Source organism: Aptenodytes forsteri, unplaced genomic scaffold (assembly GCF_000699145.1).
Source record: "Aptenodytes forsteri isolate BGI_AS27 unplaced genomic scaffold, ASM69914v1 Scaffold438, whole genome shotgun sequence".
Lineage (NCBI taxonomy): Eukaryota > Metazoa > Chordata > Aves > Sphenisciformes > Spheniscidae > Aptenodytes > Aptenodytes forsteri.
Window position 1 is genome coordinate 258,874 of NW_008795673.1, and position 21,617 is coordinate 280,490.

Below are 21,617 nucleotides of genomic sequence, written 5' to 3' on the forward strand. Positions count from 1 at the left end.
CAAGGAACCCATAAAAATCTGTGACAACAGGTCTTCAGCCTCATGTGAAACCATAAATGCACACTCACACTCGTGCAGGCACCTATAGTTCCTTAGTGTCACAGGGAATCAATGACCATGAAAAGGATTTTGTGGGAGTCATGGTCAGCAAGTAATTCAATGTGAATTCTCTGTTAGATGGCAAAAAGCACCTATGTCATGGTTGGATATAGAGAGAGAACTCATGAGTTACTGCAACCCAGCTAGACCAAGAGTGGAACATTGTACCCACTAGTTGTATTTTTAAAAGGGTGCGAAAATATTGATAAAAAGCATTAAAAATTCTGATTTTTTTTTTGTAAGCACATGAAATTATACTTCTACTGAGAATTAGACTTCATACTTTGTCAGAGAAAGTGGTCAAATCACATCCCTCTAGCGTTTTGGACATGCTATTTCAGCAGCTCTAAAACGGGCAGGAAACCTCACCTGCAAAAGCGTGCTCACCTGATGGAATGAAGAGTGTCTGTCCTTGTTTAACTGTGCATTTGTAACATTTATCTACTTGGTCTGCAAAAAACATCTCACTGTGGTTTGCTGCCGATTGCCAGCGTTCATAAAGAGAAATATTTGCAGAGGCTGGTTTGATGAGATAAAATATCTTTTCTCCCTGAATTAGAAGATATAAAATTAGTAACAAGCAGCCAAACCAAGCACTGCTGCACTGGCACAGATTCATGCACACATACGCACACACACAAATATTTGTCTAAAGAAATATATAGCATTACATATTTTAATACTATTGAAATAAAATTTACTCGTCAGCTTTGTACAGAATGGCTGAAATAATTAAACCACTAGCCGACCACATTTGCTCAGATTTGAGGGACTGGTGTTGCAAAAAGTTTACAGTGCCAGATTGCATTATCCTGCAAAACCCTTTCAGGTCGCCCATACAGGCGACGTATGTGCAGAAGGCACTAAACAAATATTAAAATCCAAATACAGTGAAAACACACAAACAGCTTCCACCCTCCAAGTGGCTTTCTCGCTCAGCAGACCCTGGCACTGCTGAGAGCGTACCCACTTACAGCAGTTAAGGCTCTGCATATTTCTTATGGATACAACAGGACCGCGGGGAAAAAACACCTGAGACCTGAATTTCTGAGAGAATTTTAAGATGGTATTTGCATGTAAAACTTAGTTCATTGCTAGATACACCGCAAAAACATGACCCCTCACCTTCAGCACATGGTACCACGCAGAAGCTCCTCCCGAATCTATGTGGAAATCTGTGTAGCTGTCCTTCACACAGATCAGGCAGTACTTGGTAACTTTTGGTTTAGCCAGAAGAGCATCATCAGGCCAATAGTTTTCCACCCAGGACAACTTCTTAACTATATCTGGAGGCTCTACAAAACTGGACATCCTTTACAGAGAGAATTGAAAACAAACACGCGTCTTTTTAAAAAAGAGCATACGGACTGATACAACAAAAAGCGGAGTGCGACTCTGATGCTCGCATGGCAATCTGAAGCAGCTCCTTACGTGTCAGTGGAACTGCTCTTCATTCAGAAAAATTGTGAAAACTTGTGAAAACAAAGGCTTTCTAAGTATGATGACTTAGCAACGATCCTTTGACTTCTTTCAGTAGCAGCATTTACGATCAAGTATACGCTGTTTGTATTTTTCCAGTCCCTGCCTCTTGCTATGTAGGGTCAGTTACACCACCCCCGTTATCCCAGCCACTTTTCCAGCCCCCTTCAGAAGAGAAAGTGAAACATGTGCTCTCTTACATAAATGGTCTGGCAAATCTTAAAAATTTGCAAGTTAAGCTTAGTATTAAAAATCCTAATAACAACAACATTAATACTTAAGGACTAAATAAGTCTCGATCTGATGCTGAAAAACACAGTGATCTTTTTATTTAGACTGACTAAATTACATTAAGAGCTCAGAAGAAGGAAAAAGTCTGATTTGGGTTGATAATGCGAATATATTTAAAATAAAACATATGTAATGTTTATTTATATAATTTATACAAATGAGTATATTTATTTACATTGAGCAGATATTCATATCGTATATATTTACTTATATAATTTATATATTATGTTATATTAAATATGTAATATATACTATAAATCACAGCTAAGACGATGTAGTGGCATGGTATTAAAAGTGTTTCGTCCCAGAATGTGCTAAATTTTATATTTAAATAGTCCAAAATTTGGACTAATATTTGCAGGGGGTGGAGGTTCACTCTTGGACGCTCTAAAATATCACGTCAGTAAGAGTATCTGCACTTCAAACTAAAATTAAATGCTCCCATGTGTCATTTATGCTCACTGTCAAACACTGATAACAATAGCTCCATTTAAAATGGCAGGGAAAGATGGAGCAGTGCATTCAATTAAAGTGTCTCAGTGTATGTTAAGAAATAAAATATTTGCTAGTTAATGTCTAAATTAGCAGCATACGAGTGACAGCTCCAGCAGTCCTTCAGAACAAAAGACCTCACGTTATTCTGGGATAATGGCAGAAAGCTAAAAAAATCTCAGCTGAAGATACTGGTAATCTTTGAAGGCTGTAATTACTAGAGATGCTTTCTGCAGAAATGGGTGTGCACTACTAAAACACTAACTACAGGGCTAAAGGTAATGGCTTTTAAAAAAATGAGCTTTTAATTATTCATCAGCCTTCTTTTTTAAGGCTATTTTAAGTCTTCTTGCTAAAACGGAATGCTCCCCAAAACAACCATTCTTTATTTTTATGTTGACACCCATCATCTTCTGTGTAGCGTTTGTATATAAAGGAATCTTTTCCTTCTCTGACATTTCCCTTCTAGAAGTACTAGCTACCCAGAAGGATTACAAGAACTGTAAAAATGATCTGCACAGTTGCATGAAGTTCAATACATTATCGATGCATCTGCCGACTTCTGGAATAAAAGCACAGCTCAGGTGATGAATTCAGCTATTTAAAGCACAAAGCAGCAACTTGAACTCTAGGCATTTACATCAGCTAATTATCCTATATATAAAGCATGTAATATAAAACATGAGGAGACTAGTAGGCTTCCTGTCATTGAGGTTTGGTGATATTCACATAGCCAGCACCATTACCTCTGGCTCACTGCATCACTAAAGCACCTCAGCCTCAAATTCAGAGCTAATCTGTACCGTCACATCCCGCAACTTTCCATCAAGAAGTCAGCATCACTCTAGTTCTGAACTGCTGTCATACAGATTACAGGTTAACTCGCAGAAGCACTGAAACTAAAACTGTAACGCGTGGTATAGCATTACAAAATTATAGTAATTTCAAACTTACTCTCATTCAAGGACAGCCAGTGACATGTTACGCTATACCTAGAGCCACACCCCGTCGATTCACTTACTCTCCCCTACTTTAAATGGAAGATTGCAGTAAGCAATACATGATGCACTCAAACCAGTGCTATACAAGTAGGATGCTCACTGCTGTACAACGCGTTTTAAAAAAGAATGCTCCGAGGAGATCACCATGTTTCAGGATCACCTCAAGCTGGAAGAAGGGCTGTCATTGCCTTATGTCCATCAGGATTCCCATCTCACCAGAAAAATAACACAGAATATTAAAAAATAAGACCCCTAATGTCCATGTTCTCCCACAAACCCACATACAGTTTTATCACACCTCTGTCGTCATCTCTGTCCTCCTTTCTTTGGTCTTACCAGTACTTGTCAAGCTGTATCTAAGTACCTAAGATCATACTAGGAACATACTGCGTCATCATTCACTACCAGGACAGAGCAGAGAATTTGCTCCTGGAGCATCAAGTTACGTTCTAGTTATAAATCGCTAGTATCTAGTTGCAATGAATTAACTATACCTATACTACTAGAGTTAAAATAAAACTGAAAGGTGCCAAGATGTTCTGTTCTGATATGTGAAGGCTGATGGCACATGAATGCTGATGATATGCAGGTGTGAATTACCATGACAAATGCTGGCCTGTTTAGTCCACGAGGTACCATTCTCCTCACGTAGCAAATAGCACTTTCATTTCCGTGCTTTGCCTGAACTGGCCGCATATGGACGATGCAGCGGAGAGTCAGAGCAACGAGAAGCCGCTATCCCATGGTTAAAGCAGTACCTCCTAAAGAGGGAACCACTGGAGAAGGCAGAGGCTGATCAAACTCTCCCAGCCAAACCCCGCTATGTATCCCGGACAGTGCGTGGTGCAGCAGGCTGGACTCTTACCTCGTGTCCGAGAACTCCAGGTTGGTCACGTTGAGGACCCTTTTCCTGTTTGTACTGTAGTAGTAATCCACAAATTCCTTGAGCTTCATCTTGCAGTCTTTCTGTTTGGTGACATCGGTGACATCAACGCTCCTCTCCGGTCCTAAAAATTAATTCAATGAAAAAGAGAGATTGAAGGGCAGCCTGACTTGCCCCATTTTGTATGCTTGGGGTTAACATTTTGAGAAACATCTCAATCTTTTGATTTTCTGATCTTCTTAGCCTTTGTATCTTCCCTGTTGTTTATGCACGTATGCACATATACATATATGTATCAAATGCATATGCATAAAATGGTGCTTTTGTATTCATGCCCCTGACATAATTATTTCTGTAGTTTTTATCTTTAAAGGATTAATGTTATTTTGAATCTTTTAATTCCATTATGGATTTTACTTGTGTGGTGAAAATTACATGCAAATACCTGTATATCCACAGAGTAAGCCTTACCCACCATGCTGTAAAAGTCTCGTGATTATAGACGAGAGTGTAATACTGTACAGGATACCTTGTCAAACTGATTTTCCAAAATTGTAAGTTCTCTTATGCTCTATTTGAAATTTTTGCTTACGAAATCTATAATCGAGGAGGAGTTTTGCAGGCAAATTCCCATTTTTTAACATGATATTTCAGGTGTGCCACAAAAAAATTGACTTTTTGTTATTTTACCCAAAATTACACCTATCAAAAATCCATCCCCTCTGTATTAGAGTACAGAGAATAAGCTGCTAGTACTTATACATTTCATGTGACAGACCTTGTTGGATACAAATCTCCAGTGTTAATACTAACAGTATTAGTCAATTAGTGGAGTTTAACACTGGGCACACCAGAGAACACATGGAGAAAGTCAGAGCTTTACAAAGAGTGCCCACTTCTAAGCACACTCTCTTATCCTTTCTGCAAGAAAAGCATCTCTCCAGTCTTTCTTCCCTTTAATTTTAATTGGTCTTATTTTTCCTCTCCCAGCATTTCATTCATTGCTTTTTGCACATTAGGAGAGGGAAAAAAAATCAATTTATTTTTTCATGGAATGCCAAGAACAGTAATGATGTATTTTGCGGTCTTGGTTGTGGTGTTTTGTCCTCTGCTACTTACTTTAGATTGTTTCTAGAAGACATTCTAGGTCCAACGTAATAAAATACAAAACAGCAAGCTAAATCCCTGCCTGGGAAATCCCGTTTCAAGCAAACTAACCCCATGGAGGTTAGACCAGCGCGTATTTGTTCCGTTCGCTTTCAAATCTGGTGCCAGCTCCAGATTAAACAACCCGTGTTCTTCCCCTCCAGCTCTTCACTAACTGTTTTGTTGGTAGGGTGGGTTATTTCAGCTAGAGGCTGAGAGAAAGCCAGCAGATGCATGAGGAGCACCTAGGTCATACAAGAAAATCTGCTAAGTGTAGCAGATGGGCAAGGAAAATATGTTTCCTGTAGAAGCAACGGGATAGGGAGAACAATAAAATCAGGGGTCTTGAATTCTCCTTTATTCATAGTTATCTCACTGCACACAATCACTGCAAAAGCAATAGATACAGTCAAGAACACCAGTGGCTGGTGATAGCAGTTTGGGGAACAGGTCAATGGCCTGGTAAGGAGAGTGCAGGAGGAGAGGGCGGTTAGGAGACTATATAAGGAGATAAAGGGACCATGAAACGCAGACAGATACGTTGGAGCTGGAGTCACGGCTCCACAAGGACGATGCCTTGCCTGGAAGGAGAGAGAATCAGACAGAAAGTGACACAGAGGAGGGACGGAGCGAGAGAGGACAGGACACAAGATCATACATGCTAAAGGAAGAAGGATGCGGAGACAAGACAAGCGACTTCAGAGCACTTCCATGGCTCCTGGCCAAGGTATGTCTTCCCAGGTGGGATGACGCGATGACTTGTGAGAAGATGCAGTACAATACCCTGCTCAGGTTAGAGACAGGAGGATGCCAAAATGAATCCAAATGACCAGCAGCCATGAAAATAGCTCTGACTGACAGCAGTGTTAAAAAATGTACTGCCTTTGCAGAGTGGGAGTCTCAGTCTAGTAATTCCTTCAATACAAAGTGAGATGGCAGTAATCAATTAAGACCTGCCCTGAAGAAACAATTTTTTAATACTACTATGACTGCTTCTTTTAATGCAGCGCTATGGAGTACAATGCAGTCTGGCTCAGGCTCACTGTAAGATACACAAGTTGGTACAAAAAACAAGAGTGAATTAATTGCTAATTAAAGCTACCACTACATAACAAATATTGAAGTCAGCACAGCTCAAGACACAGACAATATTTTACAATATATTTTACTTTTTTTTTTTAAACAAATTATATATTTTTTTTAAAAAGCAGCTGAGCTCTAAACAGTACAAAGCCACCTGCTTGCCAGATACCCACCAACATAGTTTTCAACATCGCTGACGTAGAAGGTGGGTGCGGGTACGGACAAACCCAGGCCATCCTTCTTTGGGACGAGGATGGGCTCTGCAAAGCCATTTTCTTCCAAATACTCTGTTGTTAGTTGGCTGCCTGGCACTTTCACGACTATATCTTCAGCACTGAAAAAGTAAACACAGATTCAATGGTGAGGTGCTTCCACACAGAGTTTGGCATCTTCTGCATTTCACTACTGAAAGGAAAAAGTTATGAATAAGCAATTATATGCAAATTAGGTGCATAAGACAAAAGCCATTTATTGCAAAGCACACTAAAATAATCTGGAATTGATTCGCTGGAGCCTCATGCACCAACTACTGGAAACTCCTAAAATAACAGCTTACGGAGAAAGACCGTTTTCCTCAACTATAGGGATCTGTTGAGTTACCAGTGATCAATGTTAAAGAAATTAGTGTTAAATATTCCACTCTAAAGCAGGCAAGATTAAAAACGTTACATAATCTCAAATAAATTGTCCAGGAAATACTTTGCAAATCGATTTTAAGTAGTCAAATAAATTGCTCAGGAAATGTTCTGCAAATAATTTTCAAGTCGCTGGGAGGGTGTCAAAGGGACTAAGGAAAAGGCAGCTTCATCAGATGACCAGCTATTTCACCGACAACTCTCAAGGGGAATTCAAGTCCGATTTCTAGATCTTTTCAAGAGTAAAACGCTTTCAATTCAGAGTGAAAAGTGACTGTATATGAACGACCATCAGTCCCAAAAGTGCCCTGCTGCCGTGTGTGGTTTGTCAGCCAGGCTCCGAAAACCGCCCGGCAGGCCGGGGCCACGGCTGCCGGCGGGGGGGGGAAGAAGAGCATGAAAAAAATTTAGCGTTCACCCCAAAAAGCACTACCTCCCCGAGCGGGTAAGGCTAATACATGACTGCCCTCTCCTGCAGCAGTTCTGAACTACAGCTCATGTCTTCATACGGCACCAAAAACCGGCGGGAAAGGGGACGAGGCTGCGAGCGCCGCCATGGCGGCCGGCACACTCGGGCCTCCCCGCCTTCGCCACCCTGTGAAGCCCAACCTGCGGCAGAGCCCCCGACACCCTTTGCTGTGGGGGCTCCTTCTTCGATCCCCTCGCCCTGGGATGGCTCAGGCCGCCCCGGCGGGGATACGCCAGGCAGGAGGTTTGAACCCCAGGGAGAACAAGATGGCCAGGACGCAAAGAGGGATAAGCTGTAGAAACACAGCTTATTTCTGGGTCACCCCAGCCACAGTGCATCGGCAACGGCTGATCAGGAGGCAAATTGATAATTATTAAAAAGGAGCATTCCTCATTTATGTGAGCACCGGTACCGTACGCCAGCGACGTGCAAAGAACGAGGCTAGAGATTTTAAGGAGCAAGAAGCAAACCATGATTTACCACTAAACCTCTGCACTTACTTTACAGTGCCCATATACATGTCACATACTTGTTCAAGTCTGATTTGCTTCTATATGCGCCACGGAAACTTACGCATAGTTGTAAAGAGAGATCAGTACCAGAGCATCTAGTAACGATCGTGCCAAAATGGAGAGTCTGGCACCCACACTGAAGTACCTGAACCATCAATTTAATTATTACTACTACTACTATTACTACTCTGATGCTATTTTGGTATTAAACATTCAGGAGCAGAACGACATGAATTATATTTTTTGCCTTTTTGCTCTCTTCACTGTTCCTTTTGATCCGAGCCTCACCAAGGGACTAACCGTGGGTTATAATTCACTGCCGTGTGCTGTGAATCAGCAATGATGTTTCTGTCTCTGAACTGAGACCCCCTTTTTCCGTTCATCACATTCTGACTGACGAGCGTTGGGTTTTGTTCTGTGAACATCTGCAGATTTCATTCATTTTCTTCAGAAGAGAAAATTTCTCAACAAGACTTTGCTTTACTAATGGCGCAAGTGTAGATGTCAGAGGCCTGAATCTTGCAGGCACTCCTTTTGGCTACAGACTCTTCTTTCTCAGAAATGTTAATTTGGCAGCATGATTTTCTTATGTGCACATTTATGCGAGAAACAAACAAAAAAAATAGAGGTCCATATTTTTTTTACAATTTGGGAGTGACTCAGAGATACCGCATATGTGAGTGCAATCTCAGAGGCCATCCGAGGTTACTGAAATCATTCTGCCTAGGCCTTAAACTTTTTTTAAGAAATCAGCTTTGCAATCTGCCAAACTGCTCTGTAAAAAAAAAAAAAAAAAAAAAAAAAAAGAGGCGAAGACAAAAATCTAGCAGGCCCAAATAAAAATAGCCAAGCAAGTAAAAGTACTGGGTCCTGAGTTCAGTGAAACGCATCTGTAAGTGCTGCAAGTGCTTTGCAGAGGTATTTTCAGCCTTTTCCTTAATCAGCCTAAGATCAGTATCTGAAATTAAATGTGAAATTAAATTCTCCATAAAAAGGAAGAAGTTTTGTGTTTACCAAGTACACTTTACAAGTCTCCAAGGTTTTTTCTAAAATAATTAGTCATTAATAATTAAGGATTTATTTGGCTAAGGCCTACATTAAAGAACTAGAAGAAAATCATGACTCTACAAATGGCTGTGAAGCAGCCTAATAAAGTGTGGAACATGTCACCTAACAATTAGCACTATTCATTACCCCAAATAAGAGAGCCTTTGTCACTGTAGCAACTGAGGATGTCATTGTTCTTCTTTTGAAGATGGAGACAGAATTCAGCAAAACCATTAGTATTTTTGAGAACTGGATAATTCTATGCAATAAATTGGTTAGTTTCTTATGCAAGCAAACGTTGTAGGGGCCAAACACATTCTTGTTCTTGTCTTCACAAATGCTAGCTTCTACGGAAATCCACAAGAACTGGCCTCAATCAAGAGTAGATCTTAATATGGCTGCACAAAAATAAAAAAGGGAAGAGCCTGGGACATCTGCAATAAAACAGCACTCATTTAAACTTCATCGCTCTGTGCTATATAATGCTTTCAGCAAGGATCATCGTCAGCTTCACAGGAAACCGGCTATGTATGCTTTACCTCCACAGCCCTGTCCACGTGTGCAGCTGAACAACCTACCTTGGAAAAGTACGACTTCGAAGTTCCTTTATAAAGACTTGGCTCCCATTCTGTACAGGTTTGACCTCTGTCGTCTGTCCAGTATCGTGTTTATGCCAATTTCTTTTCTTTTTCACTGAAAAAGAATGAATTGGACAGTACCGTATGTTAAGTAGAAGATAATTATTAAGACATCTGAAGGAAGGACAAATCTTCATTTCATTTCTTACGCGAGCAGAGAAGAGGGAACCCCCAACTATGCTGCACTGCAAATTTTAATACTGCTCTCAATTCTCCATTAGACAATTACACTGTAGCCTGAAGATCTATTACATACTGAACAGTGTTCGTTTTGTAACATAAGGGCAACCAGACGGATAATTACTGAGCTGCACAGCTACCGCAGGCTTTATGCAAACACAGGCTCTGGACGTTTTGTACTTGCCAGACTACACACTTAAACCTTATCATAAAACTCTTAGAAAGCCACTTTTCTGCCTTCTCAATATGCAGTATAGATCTTTATGAATATATTTGTCATGAATTACCTTAGTCTAAAGGTCTGTCCAGCAGTGGCAGATTTGACATCAATTTTGATGGGCTTTGAATTATGCCCTGCACACAGCATGCACATAAAAGGAAAAAGACAAGAAAAAAAAAGAAGATGCAAGGGCACCACAAATGCAATTTTTAGAACTCCTCTTATTCCTAGGTTTTGAAAGGCGAGCCAGGCTTAGGCCTTAAGTTGATGACAGCAGACTGAAGGCCCCTCGACTGTGCTCCCAGTGGGTGAGACATATAGGCAAGTTCATCATGGAAAAAGGGTCGGCTGGAATAAGCACAAATAAGTACGTCAAATGTCAATGTAGTTCTGCCTTGCCTCTTTGACAGCCAGATAACACAGAGCAAGAAAAACTGGTCCAGCTTTTTCTCTTAGTCAGCACTCTCTCTCTCAGCTGTTCCTACTTCTACAGTCTGTCCAAACATGCTCATTTTAGTAGTAAATTGTTTTCGTCCCAAGTACATATTCATACCATTTCAAGCCTCCGTTAGTAGAATTTTCGTATGTCACAACTTTCTTTTATTTTTCACCCTTGTTTTAAATCATGAAACTCAGTATTTTACCCCAAAATCAAGATCTCAGGCTTTTCTTACTGCTCAAAACAGCTAGGGAAGGAACCAGACTCCTCAGTAACCATGCATGGATGGCACTCTTTCCTTGCTCTTTGCACATGCACACACACACAGATCCACATACTTTTTCATGAAGAAAGGAATCCGGAGGCCACAGCTATAAGACATGAGGTTTGGAAAAAGCTAACTTTGTTTTCCTGACCGCAACCCTGGAATAACTCAAGTAAAGACATCTCCCAACGAATCCATCCCAGGTTTTGCACAAAGCATGTTGGTTTTATTAGTTCCATGCAGCTCTCCAGCCTAGCTGGATATATTCATTAAAGCTGCTAGTTCTTTATCTTAATGACTCTCAAGCTTAGTGTATTAATTCAATGCTCCTGGTAACAAAGGAAACAAGCCCTACATGAATGCCAAACCTTCCCCCTCTCCTTCCCTTTCCAACGACTGCCTCCTCCCCCTCTCAGCAGATCCGAACCAACGCTGGCACTCTTCGCACAAGTCCCAGTGAAACAGGTGTCGCCTGCCACAGTGAAAATTAAAGAGCTTATCATATTAGCGTGTTCTTTTATTACACTTCAGATAGCGTGGAGCGTCGAGAAATAAAAGTGGCAAATCAGTGCTGAATTAAGAAATTCACTGCAACCCTTCAAAAAGCACCAGGGAGCTATTTCGCTCGGCTCTGAGCGCCGGCAAGCATCCACCTCTCACATCCACCTCTCACGCAGAGGCAACGGAGATGCCTCTGCCGCCAGAACGCTCCCCAGGAGGTGCTATCTCCTGGACGGCAGCAAGCCGGCTGCTGTAGCCCATTATACTACATCAAACAATCAACATTTGGCCCATTTTCAGCCATTCTCTTTATGTTTCATCTTTACCACGAACACCACAGTAAGGGTTAAAGGCCCATTAGCATGTGCAACATATACTAGCTTCGGCCAGAAAGGCCACTTTTTCTTAAATGGTTGCAGATTTCTTTTTCTGCAGAACCTTCTGATCCAAATTTGACCGTTGGAAAGTATAACCCACTCCTTCTACAGAAACCCCCCCAGAGGAAAAAGGGAGTGTATTTTTATGAAAACTGTATCTCAAAATGAGTAATTCTAGACTTCAAAGGTACACTCACATTATTTCAAATGTGTTATGAAGAAGAGATACCTAGAAGCACCCTGTTAGTTCTCTGTTGATTCATATTAAAGGTTGTAACTACTTAAAAACAGTTTCAGCCTGACTTTGGTTTGCTTGCATTTATGTAACTTCACCGATTGCGAAGAATCTCTCCTGATTTTCACTGCTGCAAATGAGACAGCAATCAAACCGAACATTTCAGATCGTGTTATGAAAATGAGTCAATTCTGCCTAAACAAAGCACTTACATTTTATTTAAACGATGTCAGAAAATTTTGTGTGAATGTGTATAATTTTTCCCAAAGAGGAGTCCCTACAAATTTCGTTAAACTGAAATGGCTTCAAATGTCATATGACGGGAAGCAATCTTCTGAAATAGTAGCCACTAAGCCACATTGGTAAAGTGGAAAAATGTAAGAAGAGGAAAATGATTTTTAAATTTGACATCTGGAAAACATATATTGCGGAATGCGTGCTCCAGAAATACACATATATTTTTAAATCCAGACGAGTTGCGTAACAGACAATTGGTGTCTGTGTTGCCCTTTGCTAATCTTGCAATAATTAAATCCTACCAGTGAACTACTGGCTCTGGAACAACACTTACTCGTTTATTTTCAAAACTGATAGATAACTAATTTAAACATATATTGTAACAGTTAATAAACAAACGAAAGTGATCATCTCCCAGCAGACCCAGCAGAGCCCAAGCGCCGTGTAGCAGGACGCCCTGCATACAAATGCCTGACAGAATGAACGCATTAAGCCAAGCTGTTCCTGCCTTCATTTAATCGGTCTTTCAACTTTCCTGGCCTATTGCACTCCGCAAGGAGGGGCTACAGGATAACAACCTCATTTTTCAACAGGATCCACGATTCTACGAGTTAATGGTGAAAATGGCTATGCAGCTTGAGAACCCGTGATCTTGCGCTTCACCAAAACTCAAGGTAAGGTTATCAATAACTAGTGTTTAAATGTTCCTGAAATTTTTACACTCGCCTACTTTGATGATTGGTCTTGTACGTCATTAAACTTTCTGCAGTGCATTTGAAGGGAGAAAACAAAGTCGTATTGCTGTACTGCAGAATTATGTAATGTTCTGTATTCCTACCACACTGATAACCTCATACATTGATAAGACCAGCACTAGCGACAGCGCTCCAGAAGCACTTTCTGCCACGCTGCACGATGCAGACTGAGGGATGTACTGCCAAGTCGGGTTTTTACTTGGATAAAAAGAATTGGATAGCCAAAAACCTTCTTAAAGCATCAGAAGATTGTTGTCGATACAACTCTCCTCATCTTAACTGGTATATTAAACTTGTAATCTTTTTATCGAAACTGCCATTTCTTGAGTTCTAAGATTAAGCCCCACAGTTTTTATGGAATTGATATTTAATTCCTGATTATAGACTTTTGCTGCTTCTGTCTCATTTTTTTCCGCTTGCACTGAAAAGTAGCGCCTTTCATCATTCATAATTCAAAGCAAAGGGAAAGAAATCAAAGCATCTCAATGTTATACAAAACTCACAGAGGCTAGAAATCGTGTGCTGCTGCTTCTATACTGGGTCGATAACAGCCTGGGAGTATCTGCAGTCATACCCCCCTTTTCAACACAACCCATTCTAATACCAAATTGTTCCCTTGAAGATGATTTCTGGTCGTTTGACCAATTTCCAGTGCGTTTGTCAGAGATCTTCCAACAAAACATTAGAAAGGCTGACTCTTTTAAATCAAAACATTTTGTGGGGACATACTGATTTTGTTAAGTCTTTCAGAACAAGCCTCCCAAGGGTTTTTTTGCCAGCTTGCCCAATTTGTGGGTGTCCTGCTCGGGCCAAAGTTCTTAGCAGACCATCTGGGAGACAGGAACAGCGGCAGGTCATTCACGTTTCCAGTTCACACTTGATTTGGAAAAAGTCAAAGTGGAAAAATGATTCCCATTTTTGCCCCCAAACCAAACATTTCAGACTCCTCCCCTTCCCCCCTAGAAAATTTTTAAACTTTTAAGGCAGTGCAGAAATAATTGCTGGTTTTTAAAATTACTGAATTTTAACACAACAGAAGTCAGTTTCCAGACATCCCTTATTTCGCACTAAAAAGAGGAACATGATGATTCGTTCGGCTCCTGGGAGATGAGCACAGTGCTCTTCCTCTGTGTGTTGCTCTAAGGTTGCAAAGCAGTGAGAACCTCCACATCATTGTTGCTTATTTACAATAAATGGCTTTCAAGTAAAGCATTTCATCTTTTACAGGGATTGGTTTCTTTTCTTTTTTCCCATCGTGTAATAGAAAGAATTTGTGACTTAATCTGACCAAAGCAAACACATCCTACAGCTCTTTCCCAGATAAAATTCCCACTGAGATCAACTGTCACTTTTACTCAGGAGAACTTTTTCCTGTGAAAGAACTGCAAGAATTGGCACCCTCAGTGCACCCTACAATTTTGACTGCCACTGAAATCGCTACAGTTTTATATCCAGGCCAAGCATAACGTACTGTTTCTTACTCTTCTCATCCAAAGACAAAAACCAGCATGTCGTTTCCAAAACTCACTTTATTAGAACTAGCTGTCTCTGTAGGATTTTTCTAGCCCACAGTACTAAGTGCCTTCACAATTCTTAATTCCGTGCGAGGAAGGAAGCATCATTTTCATCGCCGGGACTGGGGACTGAAGCTGTCCAGGCAAGGTGCCTTGCATTAGCTCATACGCACTGCCTGAGGCCAGGCAGGGAGCTGCATCCAAAGCTCCACAATCCAACCCATGGGTTTCTCCCCCTAACACCTTTTTTCACCTCACGGTTTGAATTATAATATTTATGACACGTGATATATAGGTGTGTCTTTTTGTAATGAAAAAAATAAAAAGCTTCTTTTGTTTAAACATACAGAATCTGCTATGCACCCGAGGACCAGCTGTGCAAGTATACTTACAAGTAGACTTTCCATGGGTTTTCTCACAATTTGGACAATGATAGATGTCGATATCCGGTGCCTCTTCTTCTTCAACACCCACGCAGCTGGAATATATGAAGGCAAATATTACATTAGCTTGAGTCCATCTCCAAACGTGCAAGCACTCAATTAACAATGAAAACAACCAAACCCCAATAAGCTGTGCATTTACTGGGCAGCTATGCTGACTGCTAACGGCTATATCAAAGCAAAGCTTAGGTGCTTTTTACACTAGTACAGTCAGACTGGATTTTTTGCAGCCTACATTCCCAATGCGGTGCTAAAAAAGGTGTCAGTCGGAAGCCCACTACCAGCTCACTGTGGACCTCCATTAAAACGTGGCAGAAAGTCCCAAAGAATTTTTTTTTCCCAGGGAGATCATTTTGTATCTACATAGAGTTCTCCAAGCACCATCCCACATAATTAACAAAACACATCTTCTTTACCAAGCATGTATGGACAGCTGCTAGGTACAGAAGCAATCTTGGCAAGGTATACCATATGTAGGACTTCCATAGGTTCCATCTCTATTACAGTATACGAAGATGAGGAGGAAAAGAAGACACATAGCTCACAGCACTTCTGGCTGCCAAGAAGATGGGTTGTATCATGGCAGCTGCTTAGAACACCCACCGAGATTATTTTGGATGGCACAACATATGCAACAATACAGCGCAGCCTGCGGGCATGCCGCGTGAAGGCAATCCAATAGCAGAACACAGCGCTGGGGAAAAACAAAACTAAACTGCAAAGGAATGAAGTACCCAAGATAAGAAGTTGTGGCGCAGTCGAAGCACCGAGCAGCCAGCCAAATAATCAAACTCCAGAATGGCACTGTTCCTTCTGACGGAGGGAAAGCAAACAGGATTCTGCTCCTGCTTGCTCGGTCTGAAGTGGCCCAGGCTGCAAGGCACATTTGCAACACAGAAAAAAGAGTTTCAGCTGGGTGCTGTGAGATACAGCCCTCGTGTCACGGCTCCATGAGAGCTCAACTAGGCAAGAGGATCCACGAGAGGCAACAAAGGTAGCTTCACCATAACCACCCGCACAAACAAGGCTAGATCACATCGTAATAAGAGCTGTCTTGGAGTTTCTCTACTTCACAGCCTGAAATGCCTTCTCAGTGCTCTTCAGTTAGCAAAAAACACCGATACATCTCTTCTGCCAGAGAAAGGGTTTGGGCACGCGCCACGGCAATGCCATCTCCATGCAAGTGGTTAGCGTTCAGCCTCCTTGCATCCCGCTGGCAGTGCAAAGCGGCGATCGGTGCAAGAAGATGAATTCAGAGGTTTTAGCTGTTGGTTCTGACCCATAGGAAGCAGAGGAGAGGATGCTTGCTCCTCTCCCACAGGCAAGGCAACAGGGTGGGTCAGTTCTGTCAAGCGACTTACAGAATCTCTCAAACCATTCTCACTGTGTTCAACCTCTTTAGGACAATACCACAGTGTCCAAAATTACAAACAAGTTAAATAATTAGAGAAATTCATGTAGGTTGGATACACCGGTAATTAGTACTAAACGTGATGGTCTAGATGCAGGAAGGCCCTAAAGTCCTGGTTGCTGGCAGACAGGAAGGTGCATGAATAAAGGAAGGACAACGTATGATCATGCATGCCCACCTCTTCTATGCTTTTTTAAGCCTTGCAAGTCACCGCCGTTGTGAACCAGCTACCTGGCTCCATGGAGCTCAGAGCTCTTTTGATGACTTTGGCGGGAGGTGCGCACGTGTGTGCATGCACACGGTGTACGTGAGCATGCACACAAACACGTGCACACTTGGGGCAGGAGGAGCAACTGTTAAAATACACTTTGACCCTCTCTGTTCACAAAGGTGGGTTTGAAACCACTTTTGAATCCAAGGCACATAGTGATGTGTAACTGTACGCATCACGATTACAAACCACAGATCTACTTGCTTTTAGAAAAGAGCATCAACAAAACCCATTTTGAGTCTGCAGCCAAGCTGGAAAAAGCCAAACTAGCTAAGATATGGAAACAAATCTTTTTCATAACCATTCTAAATGTTTTGTCAAAATAAGATTCTGCCAGAAACCTCAGTCGATATTTTCATCCTGTTGCAGCCACCAGCGTGCGTACGGGACCCAGCTCCCTCCAAACCAAAGAGCACAGGGTGAGAGAAGCTTTGCAACCAAAGCCAGAGAAACTCTCATTTTTGTGAGTTCAGCCTGTGAACAGGCTGGTAAACAGGACATTAGTTCTGAATCGTGTAAAAGCAACTGCGGATTTGGCTGATTTTTTTCTATAAAACAGTTACTTGAAAAAATACAAAATGATTGGGTCTCCCTGGGCAGACAGCATGGAAAACTGAAGAGTAAGTTTGCAGACAGGAAAAATCATCACAACAATCCAGTCCTCAGCGTCAAGTACGTACGGGCAGTAAAATCCCAGATTAAGCAGTAGAAAATTTAAACAAACCCTGGCAGATTAGAGCAAGCATAAGAGAATGTAGAGGATTCCTCTACCCATAAACCTGCGTCAGCTGCTTATGCCACTGGATTCAGCTTGTTAAGCTTAGTAAAGGTATGGATTAGGCTCTATACAAGGGCTTGAAAAGTCTATATTTAGCTAAACTAAGGAGATGAGACCCTTGGGCGCTGCGTGGATTGCTACAGGAGGAGGTATGAAAAGCTAGTGCACTGGGCGAAGGCTTCAGTGTGGTGGGAGCTATTGTTCTGAGAGCAAGTAAAAATATTTAACTAGAACAAAATGGTAAAAATAACTGACCTCAAACGCAAACGGTCCTCTAAAAGATGCAGTCAACTTTTCCAACTCCAACATGGCTTTGAATAATGTTTGCCCATTTACAGCTACTCGTAGGCAGAAACTACTATCCTCACTGTATTTGAAATTGCGAGTACAAACTTCCCAAGCGATCACCCTACTGAAATGTTTCAGGTGATCTTTAACCAAAATATGAACCAGTTCCAGTCTGTGCCCCTTTTCTCAGTGAAAAGAGCCAGGCGTTTCCACCAGCAGAACTGTTTGTGGGTTTCTATGTCAATATACGCATAAAAAATAGAATTTCCATAGTTAAAGACAGACTGACAGAGACAACCCCTCAAGAACATTCCTGCCAGAAGAAGAACGAGGATTTCTTGCCGGGTGGATTGGTTTTATGTGGCAAGGTTTTGGCAGCAGGGGGGTCCATCAGCTCCACAGCAGTGACCTACCCTTGAGTTGGTCTCCAGAGCATTTGCACCTGTGAATGAGAACGAGAAGGAGATTGCCAGCCTTGGCAGAAGTCAGCGCAGAGTCCTGAAGCGATCTCCCGCCTAATTTACAAATGTATTTTTTCTCAGAGTGGTTAATTAACAATAGAATAGAAACAAAGCATTTCTCTAGCTGAAGGAAACCAAGTCATCTATAGCAGCTGAACAGTGCTGTCCTTCCCCTCAACCCTCCAAATTCGAGCACAAATGGTGCTTTGTGTTTTGCATCTATTTTTTTTCATGAGAACGCTCCACTTTGGTCCCTCCAGTTTCTTTTTTCAGCCCCAATTGCCTGAGAGAAACACAAACATAAAAAAGACTCGAGCCAAGCGTTTGACCCCCTACAATGATCAAACGGGTTCGGAGTCAGACAGTGCAGGATCACAGGCGGCGTGCTTAGGAGCAGCCTCCAGCAACGGGCTCTGCTGCAGCCAGCCCCACATTAATCTGTCAATATGAGTCCTGCATGCGTTACCATCGACAGAGAGGAACTGGAAAAAGCCCTCAGTAGCACTTTTGTGCGGTTATTCAAATCTGCCGATGAGATAAAAACGGACGTAAGAGGTTAGCAAAGGAACTGCAAGGCAGTTGGTAAGGCAGAGCTTGCGCAAGGACGGGCAGGGAGCAGAGGGCCAAGTGGCAGGAGGCAGAGCTGGAAGCAGCCTTTTGAACAACAGCAGGAGCAGATTTATTTGCTTCATTTGTACCAGCAGTCCAAGAATCCGTTTCACAAAGCCCATAGACACCCCAAAAGAGTGTGCTGACATCCCAGCAAAATCCCACTCTGCTGCAAGAACTCACAAATCAAGTAGTGCAGCACTTACACCTGTGAAAGAGATCGCCGCACACATCCTCCTGTTTGCACAGCAAGGGCACCTCACGGACGCTGGTGATTTTGTACTCGGAGGTGTATGCAGGTACAAAGTGGGTGTCCTCCAACGAAGTATTTAGGGATGTCCCTGACCGTCTGTGAATTATCTCCAGCTGCTGCTGTTTAACTGTGTGACAACTAAGGTGTTTGGCAGGACCAAACACGTTCTTCTTGTGGAAAGCATCAGGTTCCCAAAGCAAATTAGGAGAAAACTTTTACTTGGTGAAGGATAAAGCAGCACGGAAAGAAAACTCTCCCCAGACATCCTGCAAAGCCTCGCGCTCGCTGTCCCAGCAGTGTTAATGCGTGAGAGGCTGCAACCCTAACGTGCCAGCTGGGAACCAGGGATGCAGCCGGTGTGGAAGGCAGGGATGCAGGACGCAGGAGCACCGGCCCCACGGCAGCAGCCAGCACACACCGCTCTACCGTCGTGCTCGACCTACAGAAAACTTGTTCCACCTTTTTGCCCAAATGTAGTAAAGACAGCGTAAGAGATGCTGCGCATCCAAGAATATCTTGTTGGAACAATTTAAAACAACTTAATGGTTGATTTTTAGATGGTATTTAAGTCTAACTCAGGTTGAGGTACTGTAGTAAAACTAATTTGATGAGATAAACGTGAAACGTTACTGATGCATTTGAATTTTACCAAAACTGTTACAGGGGGAAAAAAAAAAAAGTAAAGCCTTTGATACTGCAGCTGTTTAAACTGATATATCACACATTTTACAGTGATTTAAATGAGAATTAGCACAGAAGCATTTGCAGTGAGAGAAAAATTACATTTTTATTAGAAACTCTGCACTTTGCCACTTTAAAATGAAATTGCTTCTGTGATCGCAATGAAGACATGTTCAGATTTCAGTGCTCTGACAAAGTTAACAACAAGTTTTTTATGCAGGCAACAATAATAAAAGGTGCGTAAATCAGAACTGGTTTTATAGCATGAATGTTTACAAGGCCCTTGATTTGTCATCTTCAGTGAGATGACATTTTAAGTAATTTTAGGAGAAAAATTAACCCACATAGTATCTGTTCTATCTAAACCATGTAATCTCCATTACCGACCAGAAGACAAGTATAGAAAAATATTAAAAAACCCCCAACCAAACAAAAGGCTATTTGACGGGAAAGAAAATAAAATCTAGTAATACATAGAGCAGAAGGAAAAATAAAAATCTTAACTTCTGAAAGAAACCAAAGCCGTACATTTTATCCATTCCCGAGAAGCACTCTTCAAACGTAGCACAAACATGAAATACAAGGTCTTCAGACAGAGAATTGGGTTTGTAAGAAAGGTTGCGAGCCAGCACGGGCGGGAATGCCGGCGGCTCCCCAGGATGCTCGGCACCTGCACGCTCCTGGGGGGTGACGCTGCATCCTTCACTCTTTGCGAAACGGCCACGGACCACGCTGACTTCAGATGGGAAGGGGCACCCTCACTCCCACCTCACCCCCCTAACTATAGGTCCCAATTTCTGGAGCGGGGAAAAGCCTGCCCTTCCCCATGTTGTACACTTCATCGACCGGGAAGGTCAGTACAATTGTACCGTTCTGCAGATGAGGAATTTGTCACGGGCGGGATCGGAGGGGTTTGCTCAGGATACCAGCAGGCCAACAGCACAGCCCAACGCATGGCACAGGTCTTCAGAGCTCACTGCCCAGTACAGCGGTGCCTGCCACATCCACGGTCAAATATATTGTTCAGAATTTGTAACTAGCAAATAAATCACTGGACCAGTTGTTCTATTCTGTGTATTTTAACTTAAAATCTGTTTTCAACCTTTACCACTTCACCAGAAGCATGCTAAAGGCTTAGGGAATTTTCACACTGGTAGAAAATGACACTTCGACTCTTATTTCACACAACCACGTATCTGCTTCTCCTTCTCTCCCTGAATCAGTCCAAATCCGAGTAACTTTTATTCCCAGCCACAAACCTGGGATACCAGCATCGCAGTAAGCGTTGGAAAGCGGTGATGGATTTCACACTCCTTTCCCTTCTCGCAGAAGCTGGAGGTAGTGTCCATGGTCTATAAGCCAGGAGAGCAGAGGGTTGTGCTGATGGGCCCATCTTCCAGCGTGCTCGGGGTCTGGCAGGGGTACAGGCAGCAGGGGTGCTCAGGGCCAGCTGCTGGCTCTCAATCAGCAAGCCGCTGCTCCATCCCAGCACGTGAGGATGAAGCATCAAAGCCCCAGGTGGGGCAGCTATCACAGTGCAAAAGAGGCATTCATGGCATTTTTATAGGTAATAAAGGTCATAATTAGTAATTATGACCTGAGCTCATCCCTATCCCTTAACAACCGGTATAATTTCTTGATCCGTCATTTATCATGCGTTGCACAATAATGCTCTTCCTTAACAACAAGGTGTCATTTGTAAGGAAGATACCCATCCAGTTTCAGAAACCTCCACCACCTGAAAAAAACTATAGGTACTGTGGGAAAATCAGGACTTCCCAGCAGCAGAGCGACTCACACTTCACATTTTGATGCCAGGCCGATGTGAAGCGACAGCAGTTTCTTCTGTCCCCATCATAGCATGCAGAAATGCAACAGCCAACACTGTGAACGCAAGAGATGTAAGAAAAGACAAGAAAAGACA

At 42.3% G+C, this 21,617-nt stretch overlaps 1 protein-coding gene across 1 annotated transcript in view; it reads right to left on the reverse strand.

Annotated features, from left to right (window-relative positions):
- The window catches only part of PHF2 (PHD finger protein 2), a 45,905-nt gene extending 24,863 nt beyond the window's left edge, over window positions 1-21,042 (reverse strand). Inside the window, exons 1-9 of the mRNA XM_009282576.1 lie at window positions 20,953-21,042; window positions 20,222-20,373; window positions 15,676-15,814; window positions 14,891-15,035; window positions 9,716-9,830; window positions 6,648-6,808; window positions 4,228-4,369; window positions 1,225-1,411; window positions 487-649 (exon numbers count right to left, since the gene is read on the reverse strand). Of these exons, the coding sequence (XP_009280851.1) occupies window positions 487-649; window positions 1,225-1,411; window positions 4,228-4,369; window positions 6,648-6,808; window positions 9,716-9,830; window positions 14,891-15,035; window positions 15,676-15,814; window positions 20,222-20,373; window positions 20,953-21,042 (1,294 nt within the window). The remainder of the gene's footprint in view (window positions 1-486; window positions 650-1,224; window positions 1,412-4,227; window positions 4,370-6,647; window positions 6,809-9,715; window positions 9,831-14,890; window positions 15,036-15,675; window positions 15,815-20,221; window positions 20,374-20,952) is intronic.
- Window positions 21,043-21,617: the final 575 nt, after the last annotated feature.